This window comes from Desmodus rotundus, chromosome 1 (genome assembly GCF_022682495.2).
Source record: "Desmodus rotundus isolate HL8 chromosome 1, HLdesRot8A.1, whole genome shotgun sequence".
In the NCBI taxonomy this organism is placed as follows: domain Eukaryota; kingdom Metazoa; phylum Chordata; class Mammalia; order Chiroptera; family Phyllostomidae; genus Desmodus; species Desmodus rotundus.
This window is the reverse complement of record NC_071387.1, coordinates 202,203,152-202,215,336: the sequence shown is the minus strand read 5'-3', so window position 1 is coordinate 202,215,336 and position 12,185 is coordinate 202,203,152. Positions and strand designations below refer to the sequence as shown.

The 12,185-nt window shown below is 43.5% G+C and overlaps 1 protein-coding gene across 3 annotated transcripts in view; it reads left to right on the top strand.

Moving 5' to 3' along the window:
• Positions 1 to 12,185, top strand: part of LIFR (LIF receptor subunit alpha) — a 68,718-nt gene extending 56,533 nt beyond the window's left edge. For all 3 annotated transcript variants that reach the window (XM_053914436.2, XM_053914427.2, XM_053914434.2), the window contains 6 exons: positions 566 to 667; positions 1,219 to 1,386; positions 2,655 to 2,816; positions 3,703 to 3,796; positions 5,411 to 5,489; positions 5,871 to 12,185. In XM_053914436.2, the coding sequence (XP_053770411.1) occupies positions 566 to 667; positions 1,219 to 1,386; positions 2,655 to 2,816; positions 3,703 to 3,796; positions 5,411 to 5,489; positions 5,871 to 6,497 (1,232 nt within the window). In that variant the 3' untranslated portion in view covers positions 6,498 to 12,185. The remainder of the gene's footprint in view (positions 1 to 565; positions 668 to 1,218; positions 1,387 to 2,654; positions 2,817 to 3,702; positions 3,797 to 5,410; positions 5,490 to 5,870) is intronic.

Genomic DNA, 12,185 nt, shown 5'->3' with positions numbered 1-12,185 from the left:
AGGAGCTTCACAGTGAAGTGAAGGTGCTTCTCTTGTTTGGAGCTGACTCCGGGCACCGAGTGGCGATGCCGCAAGGAGGAACAGACGCTAAGGGACGACCCGGTTCCTTTCATGCCAGGCGTCAGAAGGCGGTAGCAATGGCAGGGTCTGCTTGTTGGCGCAGGAGGAGAGCCTCAGCGGCTCCCGCCCCCAGAACTGACACTGGTCAGGGGGCTTTCAGAGCGGGTGACATGGCCCTGGGCCTGGACCAGAACCAGGACAAAGGCGGCATTGCTGGTTTAAGGAACAAAATCGAAGCTTCTATCACCGTTCCTCGCCTCTTCAAGGTGACACCATGTTATGGTGCTAAACTTTATTATAGTAAAAAATGAATTTGGTTTCATCAACTTTCTACTCAGACTATTTACAAATTTTGAAAAATCTAGATGTGTTTTTATAGGAAAGCATCTGTTTAAAATTAGCTTTGACAGGTTCTGAGTAAGTTACTATAAAGTTGATCTTTCTGAAATAGATATTCATAGTAATGTGCCCTTATGAAAGTTTACTGATTGTGTCCGTCCTACAGATCAGTTTCGACCAGGGGTGAGATACAGTTTCTTCCTGTATGGGTGCAGAAATCAAGGATATCAACTGTTACGTTCTGTGATTGGATACACAGAGGAATTGGGTAAGTTCAGTGGATAAGTTTCCTTAGAATTCAGGGTAACGTGAGAAATTATAAATTGACAGCATTGGATTCTAAGAATAGATGAAATTGGGATATTCAGTTCAAGGGAGGAAAAATAATTTGTATGATAATTTTAGAAGTATTTATGATTACTTACTCTTCATTTATTTAATGTTTATATTTCACAAATGTATGGTCATTAACAAAATCTTGATTTGGATGTCAAAAATACTTAATTTGCACTTATACAAACTTAAGTAACTATTCACTTACTCCAGACTATCAATAAAAAAGGGAAATACAAATGAGTAGCCACTTAAAGATTTTGCATAGGTTGCTTCCCTAGATGGTAAGTTCTGCCTTTGTGTGTCTGGTTACTAGCTTTGCAGCAAAAGTTCATAGCAGTATCTGTGAGAGTTTATGATTGAATGGAAAATACAGTTGTGATTCCAAGCTTAGCTGTTTCCTGAGGCTAGAACTCTCGTCAGCCATTGGTGTCTTGCTCTGTGTTAGTAAACTCTCCTTCAGCTGTTGGCTTTTTCCTCTCGCAGCTCCAATCGTTGCACCTAATTTTACTGTTGAGGATACATCTGCAGACTCAATATTAGTGAAATGGGAAGATATTCCTGTGGAGGAGCTTAGAGGCTTTTTAAGAGGCTATTTGTTTTACTTTGAAAAAGGAGAGAGAGACACATCCAAGATGCGGGGTTTGGAATCAGGTAAGTTACTTACTAAAGTGACCACAGTGCTTCCCAGAAGTTCTCGATTAGTCTGCCCACCCCCCACAAAAGAGAGAAAGTGCTGCTCATTGCTTTAATACTGCTTTCCAAAACTGTCGGAGAAATAAGGAAATGAAAATGCAGGCATTTTATGAATATGAGCATTTTAAGATTCTAAGTACATGGTAAGTGAAGGGCAGTCTTTCAGAAGGTGCGTAAACTGTTTATTCTGAAGCCTTTGATTCTAAGCTCCCAGCACAGGGAGCGCCTCTCACTAGTCTGGCGGGACCTGTAACGCAGCATCTTACGAAGGTTACTGTAAAAACAAGGTCTTCCCATACTTCTAATAACGGAGGAGGAAAGCTCAGGAGCCCAGAGAACAGCTTCGGAGCCTCCCCTGTTACTTGACAAGATGCCGCCTGCACAGTTAGCCCCGGCCTTAAGGAGCCTAGAAACTTAATTGACTCAACTGGGGACAAGTGTATCCATTAGATCTTAGAAAGTACAGCTGGTCCTCGACTGGTAAGTGTATGCCCAAAGTCTTCAGAGAGTTCTCCAGTTCACAAATACAGAAATGTGTATGCAGGCTTCTGGCTTTTCCCTAAATTACATTTCTGTTGGAGTCAGAGGTTTCTTATCTGTAGCCACATAAACAGCACAAGCGTATCATGTCCTCAGTTTGAGAGCTTTCAGTTCCGTCGACGACCTCCCCTCGGAACGACACCGCTGTGGTGGCTGAACGCCAGTCTGACGAGCAGAGTGCGTCCCTGCCCGGGGATGCTGAGGGGCATCAGCCAAGCCGCTGTCTGAGAGTGGCCGCTTTAACGGTGCACCTCCCCCAGGTCAACGGGTCTGCATGTCCTGAATCTTCCCAGTGGCCTGGGGAGGAGTGAAGCCCTAAAGATTCGGTTCTGCAACCGTCCAGAGCCTAGTGTAATTTTCCTCAAATCCCCGGGAATGTTGCCCTTGACCCAGGTAAAATTCTGCCTAGGCTTCCAGTGAGACATGGTGGGGAGGTCACTAAGTTGAAAACAAAAACACCTGAAGCTCCGTGAGAAAAGGTTCTGATATCCTGTTGCGTGTTAGTTGGAGACACTCAGGTTCAGGGAGGTTGAAATAAAAGGCCCAGCCCATGTGGCTCCTCACTGGCAGAGCTGGCACTGGCTGGCCCCATGGGCCTCAGGGACACGGGGTGACAGCTACAAGTAACCGTGCATTGAAATCACTGCGGCCACCAGTAATAATGATGCTCCTCACTTTAAAACCAGGCCGTTCGGATGTAAAAGTTAAGAACATCACTGACATATCCCAGAAGACGCTGAGAATCGCCGATCTTCAGGGTAAAACGAGTTACCACCTGGTCTTGCGCGCCTACACGAACGGGGGCCTGGGCCCGGAGAAGAGCATGTTTGTGGTGACGAAGGAGAACTGTGAGTCACGTCCCCCGGAGACGCTTCCCGTGCTGAAGTGCACGGTGTTTCTAGCAGTTTTTGTTTGTGTAGGAATCCCCTCTTCTAAATTTTACATTTTGTTGCGTTTTTATAGTGAGTATAAGGCAGTGTTAAAAGGCCATTTATTCTTGTTATTTGAAGCTATTTCCTAATGAGTACCTGGGAAATTAATGAATTAAGGATACATCAGAAGTCTGGAGATCTAAATTCATGTTGAATGTACCTAAGGACCAACCAGTTTAAATTTTTTTGCCCTAACTATTCTATGGCTTTTAACATATCCAGGGAAGAGTGAAAGAAATATTCTAAAAATAATGTGTTAAGCACAACTTGCAAATTTGAGATGGCAAGTAGAGAAGAGTGATGAACTTGACTCTCTTGTCACCAGCTAAGAACTTCGGTTTGTTACCTCGTAGCTGGAGCTCGTGCGCACTCTTGCATAAATGACCGAGATGATATGGCTCCCAGCTGGGGGTGATGTTGCCTGCTTGGGGGTGCTTGGCAATGTCTGGTGGCACTCTTGGTTGTCATAACTGGCAGGTGCTGCTGGGATCTAGTGGTGAGGACCCCAGGGGTACTGCCCAACTTCCTACAGTGTACCTGACACCGCCCCCCCAACACAGCCCTGCAGAGCTGTCTGGCCCACTGAGGCGGCAGTGCCGGGCCTGAGGAGCCTGCCCCGGCAGCTTTGGGTGCTTGTGTGAAATTCGTTGAAACACTTGAAGGTTTTATTTTAATAGTGTTTCAGCGTCCCTGGAGCAGTTAGGACTTTTTCTTTCCATCTACCAGTTGAAATATCGTCCAGTATCAGTTTGTTCTTTGTACTGGCAGTGGCGGTTTAGTCTTGGCACCATTCTCGTTCCAGCCGTGGGGTTAATCATCGCCATCCTCATCCCGGTGGCAGTGGCTGTCGTGGTCGGCGTGGTGACGAGCATCCTGTGTTACCGGAAACGAGAATGGTAATGGTACCTGCGTTTACGCTTGCTGTTTGGTTCTTACAGGAATGGTTATTTAGTTTATGTTTAACAAATAAGTGCATTTTTTTGATTGAAGCTAGTTAGTGAAAAAAAATATTTGTTTTAGTCAGAATTAATGTTGGATTTAATGTTAGGCTTAAAAATTAATAAAGGAAAAGTATAAATGTTTTCCTTACCTCATTTCCTAACAATTTAAAGTAATAGCATTTGTACTCAAAAAATATTTGTAGGCCTAAACATCACCGTAGCTGCACGCAGGATTGAGTGTAGTGTAATGATTAAAGTCTCACTCACCGTGGCGCCCTATTTCGGAAGTCTGGTCACTTACTCATTTAGTCAACAGAGATGAAGAAGGGCCCCTCTCAGGTGAAGAGGGGTATATACAGTGGTGACTAAGCAAGCCTGGTCTTTAGGGATTACAGCACAGCAGGGAGCTGGGCCGTAAGCCCATAACCGTCCAGTAGGCACGTGCTCGCACAGTGGACAGGGCCTCAGGCGCCTTGAGCCCAGCAGCAGAGCCCTGGCACTGGGGGCGGCCATCAGAGGCCTCCCTGGACCAGTTCCGTCGAGCAGGGACCCAAAGGATAAGGAGAGGGAAAAGAAAGTTCCAGGCAGAGAAGAGGACTTTTGTGAGGACCCAGAAACTGGAAAGAGTTTGATCTTTGGAGAAAGTGGGAAGCACTGTGTGTCCGAGCGGGGGCCAGCAGGACAGAGTGCCCCGTGGTCCGCCATGGGCAGGGCCGGAGCACATGGCTGTGTTCCTGCAGACTGTCCTCCCACCCTTGAAAATAGCACCGTTCACGACAAAGACGAGGACATGTTCTTGTGATCCTCGCTCATCAATCAAAACAGTAATAACTGAGAACTACAGAATTCCCTCTCCTGGTAACCATATTCTCATTACACAAAATCACAGGTTAAAACTGATTTTAATATAAAAAACGGATATATAAAGTAAGGAGGGAGTTTGAAGTTAGAGCATTTCAGACTTACATTAACAAAGCTTTTTCCCTGCAGGAATTCTGAATAATGTTCTTTTGAGTAGCTGCGAGTAGGGTGTGGCACTGAGCAAATCTTGTTTTTGTTTGTGTTTCGTTTTTGCTGAAGACGAATAGCCTTTCTTTTTCTAATAGCCCAGCGCCTGGTATGAGCAGGAGAGAACTGCCTCGTGCAACTGTGCCCCCTCAGTCATCGTCAGGCTTAATGCAGTTTGCAGTACCGACGTTTTGTTTGCATGGGCAAGGCCTGTGTTTTATCTTTAACCTGACAGGACAATCACCATTTTAATTCTTGCTTTCCATTTGCATAAGATACATGAGATATTGTAATTCTAGAAATAAGAGTAGTGTTTATGGTTTTAAAATTGGAACCTCTCAACACAAATAAGAGTAGTGTTTATAGTTTTAAAATTGGAACCTCTCAACACATGTAGAATGTTCTAGTTAACGATCACACTAAAAATGACCTTGGCATTTTTATTTCATGCTCATTTCAGTATTCTCATGAAATGTCAAAGTAAGCCTCATGATTTATTATTTGTTGTCTAACTGCTAATCCTATAGTTATTAAGTGCACTTAATTATTCTTTATTTAAAGGATAAAAGAAACCTTCTACCCTGATATTCCAAACCCAGAAAATTGTAAAGCATTACAGTTTCAGAAGGGTGTCTGTGAGGTAATCCTTTATTTTGTTTACATTTATCTTTGAAGTACTGGCTTTCCTTTTTTTTTTTTTTTCTTTTTGTCTCATGAAAAGTTTTTAACATGCAGATGCCATCCATATTGAAAAAATAAAAGTGCTCTAACATCTGAATTTCTAAAATTATTAGTTTCAATTATTTGCCTCATGCTCTTTCTCCCACTACTATTCATAGCAAGAATAATATTGATATGTAGAGGGGAAAAATAGTTTTGCTCTTGTATGCCCTACAGAACAGTGAGGCAAACTTTTACAAGCAGACGGGAAAGAATGGATAAAACGATGCCCCCTGGTGTAGGAGGGGCGTTGGTTCGGCTTTGGGCTCTCTCTAATCCCTGTCTTCAAACTGGTTTCTAGGGAAACAGTGCTCTTAAGACATTGGAAATGAATCCTTGCACCCCAAATAACGTCGAGGTTCTGGAAACTCGAGCGATGGTTCCTAAAATAGAAGACACGGAAATAATTTCTCCAGTCGCTGAGCGTGCAGAAGAGAGCTCCGAGGCGGAACCCGAAAACCACGTGGTTGTGTCCTACTGCCCGCCAGTCGTCGAGGAGGAAGTGCCGAACCCTGGAGCCGACGAAGCCGGGGGCACGTCCCAGGTCATTTACATCGATGTCCAGTCCATGTACCAGCCCCAGGCAAAGCCAGAGGAGGAGCCAGAGACCGACCCTGCAGCAGCGGCAGCAGGCTACAAGCCCCAGATGCACCTGCCTGTCACTTCCGCCATGGAAGACGCGGCTGTGGAAGACGATATGGACAAAACTGCAGGCTACCGGCCGCAGGCCAATGTGCATGCGTGGAACTTAGTGTCTCCAGACTCCCCCAGGTCCACAGACAGCAACAGCGAAATCGTGTCCTTTGGAAGCCCATGCTCCATCAACTCCCGGCAGTTTCTGATTCCTCCTAAGGATGAAGACTCTCCAAAATCCAACGGAGGCGGATGGTCCTTTACAAACTTCTTTCAGAACAAACCAAATGATTAACAGTGTCCCTTCCGTCTGCCATCTCAGTAAGCTGTCATTGCCGGTGCTGCCGCGTGAGCACCCGGCTCCTCGGGGGGCGGGGGGTGGGGTCCTGGGACACGTTGTCAGTGAGGTGGGCTTCCCTATGTGCAAGTTACACTAAGAGTAACCTGTGCTTTCAACTCGCTCCAAAAGCCGAAGCACAGGGATGCAGAAACCAGTCCACACAACCCAAGACTTGCAGGTGTATGTCATTCGAGCCAAAGAATCCCCGCGTTCTCCACCTTCGAGAAGCACTTCGAGCCTGATGCTGTCTGGTCCATACGTGCAAAGCAAACGCCACAGCCACTGTGTCCTGTTCTGCTGTGGTTTTCTTTCCTGTGTACTTGGCAAGCGAACTGGCAGGCGAGGGAGGAAAGTGTCAGCACAGCGGACGGCGTGCATCTGCCTGACGCTGGCGCCTTTCTGGGTGAAAACCAAGCACAGATTTGAAAACTCCTAATGTTCTCCTCCTCTCTCCACAGCATCTACAAAAATTAATATGATTTTTGATGTAATGACAGCTCTTACGGTTCTGTTTGGTGAAGTGTGCTGGCTTCTGTGCCTACTGTATAATGGTTGTCAAACAGTTTCTCAGGGGTACAAACTCGGGGACGAGCGCAGCTGTGCGCAGCTCCCGCCCAGTCGTCTTGTCTGCCTGTGGTGGGTTCTCAAACCTCGCCGTTATTTTTGTAGCTTTTATGCTAGCTTCCCATATCGCAGGTGATTGCCTAGTATTTCCACCTTAAATTCCTAAGATCTAAGGTGTTGCTTTTTCTTTTTTTTAATTTGGGTCTTTTCTTTTTGTTCTTCCACAGTGTCAGTTATGTAAATATGTGAGCAAAGTCAATGTAACTCACAAACATTCAATTCTAGTGACTTACTATCTGCGACGACTACTAAGCAATATCTGGCGGCATCAGCTGTCTGTGTAGTTCTGACTGGCTTCACTTTCTCCTGAGAAGACCTGTGCCATGGAGCCGGGTCGCCCAGGCAGGGGCTGTGGCGCCTCCTAGCAGGTGTCGTTCCTCGATCGTGCCTCTTCGCTGTTCCTCTCTCACGTGGTCATCAGTCCAGACTATTCGATCCAGACCTCAGCCATTTTTTAAAAAATGTAAACTAGAAAGAAAAGTGCTTCTTACAGGAACAGTTACTCAAGGGCTGTTTTATATGGAATGTCAGCCCATTTGAAGCAACGGGCATACCTGCATTGCAGTTGCTCGGTAGGCCGTCTGGAGTCGCGTGTCTTCCCGGCATCCTCTGCCCACCCTTGGTGTTCGGGAGTGGTGTGTGGGTTGAACGTGGCCCCTCGAAAAGCAGGTGGAAAACTACAAAGTGTGTCCCACAGTGTGCCTGCCCTCAGGTTGTCTGTGCGTTTTGTCATTGGGTACTTAACGTAAGAGTACTTAAACTTTTGAAATAGCTGAGTAAGTCAAGATATGCCTGTTTTGTCTTTTTTCTTGTTAAATTATCTGAGGTTCTGTAATGTACTTGTCTGTAATGGATCAGTTTTCCCCCCACTTGATAATGTATCTATCTTTACAAAAATCATGTTGTGGAAAAAACCCAGGGTGACAAAGGATGAAGTCTGTATAGGTACTCTGTTATGAATCCTGATTTTTAACTGCGAGGAGTCAGCTAAATTCCCAAGCTTCATGATATATCAACATGTAAAATGAAATAGAATTAATTATATACCCACATAGTATACTAAAACCATATAATAGCTCATAGAGATTTTCAACAATGAAACAGGTATTCAACCAGAGCCACCTCTAACGGAGTTTGCTCCCTTATCTTACTTCTCCCCTTGGGCTCCTTCCCTTAGCTTTCACCTGGGACCCTGAGACCTGGGGCTGCCTTCTGTCCCTGCTGAAGCTTGTCATCACAATACCTCTCGTCCCCAACTCATGCCTCATTCACCATTGAAACATATAGGCCCTTAACTTCATCTCTTAAAGATAGGATAAGTACTGGTGAAGGTAAGAGTTTATTGGTCTAAACGCCACTGAACTGTGTTAATGGGAAAAGACCAGAAGTGACTGAGTGGTCCCTGTCATTGGTATTGATGCATTCAGCTGTGACCATCCGAATCTAGTGCCCTTCTGCATACTGATTCACTTGTTCGGCTAATGGCCACCTCACTTCAGCTCTGGAACCCTTCCTCCCCATCCAGGAATTATGTCCACTGCGTATATCGCGCAGGGCTCCACAAAGAACACATTTTCTCATCTCACAGCCAGCGCCAGGTCAGGCTTCCCACATGAGAAAGGCAGGTCCTGGTGGTCCCTGCAACTGTGTTTCTCTTGTGAGTGGCCCTCTTAAACAGACACCACCTAATATACAAATATCAGAAAACTGGGGCAGGCTTTTGACATTAGATAGACCTTTTACGTTACATGTTGCATGAGTGGGCCCACATACAATTGAAGCCTTCGGTGCGTTGAGCCTGCAGAAGCCTGGGTTTGAGACTGCGGCCCTGAAGCCTGGACAGCAGAGCTGGGTGCGTTTCAGAGCTCAGGATGGAGAGGCTGCGTTCCTGCAGCTCTGACCCAGAAGCTGCCATTCACGGGCGAGTTCCAGGGCAGAGGCACCAGCCTCGTGTTCCTGCCAGCTTCACTGTCACGGCTCGTGGAGCTGAAAGGTGGCATAGAGAAAATCGCATCCTAAACACTGTGGTCAAAGTCACATTCTTAGCACTTCCGTGCAGCTTGTGTTCTTGTGGGTAATTAGTCCCATAACTTCTTAATTGTCTTCATACCACCCATATGTAAAGAGCATTACTGTCCTTTCTGTATTTGAATAGATGTGGTTTAGTAAAGGAGACTGAGGCATACTTTCTTCCGGAAGAAATGTGAAATCAATTTTATGGTGTTTTGAAATTAAAGTACCCCCTAACATGTCAATATGCAGAAAATGTTATCTCAAAATTTTCTAGTGCTCCAGCACATAATCTGAGAAGACTTTTTGCTTGTTTCTTTGAAGTAATTTTTGCTGTTTTCTGTTACAATCTGTGTATCCTTTATGAAATCTTTTTTATTTTGAAAGTGTAAAATCGGACATCTCAAGAGTAACGTGTGGGATCACTGGCTGTTCACAAAGCTCAGGCACGTCGTGCAAGCTCCCTGTGTAGTTTTCTGTGGCTGAGCCCCCTCCCAGACTGTGCACGTGCAGCAGAGTTCTGAGGGCGGCACCTGCCAGGGTCTAACTCGTGCAGACCTGAGACCGTTCGCTGGAAGATTCAGTGCTCTAGAAGTGGCTCCCCAGGCCGAGTACACACTTGGTTAAGACTCACGTGAAAGCATCACTGGGTATCATATTTCTCCCTGGTTTTAAGTGTTCGTAGCCCCTTTGTATTTGGTGGGTGTGCACCTTGAGACATGTCTGTACCCAGCAGCCTGTGTTCTAGCAAACCAGCAGCGCACGGGTGTGCGAGCCTCGTTGATTAATGTAAGCACTCATTCTTTGCTCCGAGGCATTTATTTTAAACTAGTCTTTTCTGCTACGACAGAGTTTTGTGGTACCATGCCCATCGTTTATATTCAAGAGAACTTTTCCACACAAGAAAAGGATTTGTGGCCAACCTTACTGGACATGCACCTTTCAGACATGACTTTAGAGTATCATTGGAAATTACTCGGTTTGATTTTGGTCTCTTTCTGTCTTCATGGACTATGGACCAGGGCTGTTCGCGATGCCGGTCCAGAGGAAGGGCAACATTCAATTCGCGTGTCAGGCTTCACTGTGGATGGTGAAATTTTAGGGGGTGTGATTTGATCTAGAACATATCCCAATCTATGTAATTACTATATTGAATTATGATAGGGTTCTATTATTTTTAACCATTAGTAGTGTGTGTTCGTCCCTGTATTAAGAACGTTAATATTTTGGATTACAAGTGTCCCGGTTATAAACAGTTCACCTATGCAAGACAAATTCTAACTGTGCGGCACTTTTATGAAAATTAAAAGTGGTATTTGAAGAAGAAAATCCTCTGAATGTTTTTATGTGTAAGTGCCTAGCTGAAGAACCATAGAAACAAAAATTCAGAACCTCTTAATTAAATTATAACCAATTGAATACAAACCAGATACAAACCAGTAGGGATTTACATTACCTTTTGGTTGCAATAACTCGCCCTAAAAACTAAAGAGATGTGGATGGGTAAAAAATTAGTATTAATTTAAAAAGTTCATGTTACTATATTTACGTATCTCTCCTGAGATTGCCTTTGCAGTAGCCAGAACTTCTAAAAACAAAGCAGTAACAACACAGACCTTTTGCAGCACTTAAGCCAGAAACACTTCGTGCACCTAATTGGATGGCTCACCTAAGAGTATTGAGTTTCCTTATACACGTTAAAAATGTGCTTCCCTTTAGAATTATTCCATTTTAGATGAGTAACTTTCAATTTCTGAACTTACTGTTTTCTCTGAGCATTCCAGTGGTGTATAATAAAACATCAAAAGATTTACTGGTGGTAACACTGTTATTATTAAAACATGGGCAAGTTAGCTGTTGGGTTTGGTGTTGGTGTTTTTGCATTTGATCAAAGAAAACAATACTGAACAATAATTTTCATGTATTTTTTCAAATATTGTGCCTCCAGTTTGATTCCAAATACTTCTGCCCATTATTTATGATATATCCTTCCATTTAATTTTTGTCTTCCAACATAATGTGTAGGGAAAGTATGGACACAGCCTTTAAAAAAAAAAATTACAGTTCAGAATTGATTGAAAAGCTCGGCCTGGAAAGAAAGACATCCTAAATTTGAGATGGTGCCACCTTAAAAAAGTATGTCCATAGATCAAATCATTTTAAAATACTCAACTTTTTTTTAGTAGGAATGTATTACATTTTAGCTGGCCATAAGTTCTTATAATGCTAGGAAATCACCATTTTTACTTTCAAAATTGCATTATAGTGAATTACTGTTTACAAAATACACATACTGTGAACAGATATAAGTTTTTGTTTTTTTATAAGGTTGTTTGTAGAATGATTGTTTTTTCTCAAAGGGGATGTTATGTGTTAAATATTTTCAATTGTTTTAATAAATACTAACAACTGTTTACTACTTTTTGTTTGGTCAGGCGCGTGCAAACGTAGCTGAAAGACAGGGAGAGACTGCAGACCTACAACTGTTCCCTTTCTCGTTTCTCGAAATGTTACAGTGCAGACCTCGTTTTCTGACCCCAGTGATCAGTTGTGATGTTCTGTATCTAAAAATCATTAATCATATAAGGAAACATTTAAACACATATATGGGAAGCAGACCATAGGTTGTAGGGTACTTGTGTGATTCAGTCTGATTCGCAGAATTCTGAGTTTAATATATGGAATAAAACAACTCAATTTACACAGATGACAAGTATTTTCTGCCATGTGAAAATTTGGAAAGTATGTTGCATTAGAATGGAAAATTTGGTCATTTTATATCATTGTATAATTTCAGAATTTAGTTTCAATATCTTTTGGAAAACATGTTTATAGCAAGAACGTAGAATATAAATAACCTATCACTAAGAGACCTTAAATGTAAAACTAGTATGCTTGGCTGTTAACTCCTAAAGATATTACTTATGTCTGTTTTTAAAACATGCATGTATTTAACAGTTTTATCGTAGTATTGTCATGGAAAAAATAAATATATTTTCTTACAACTTA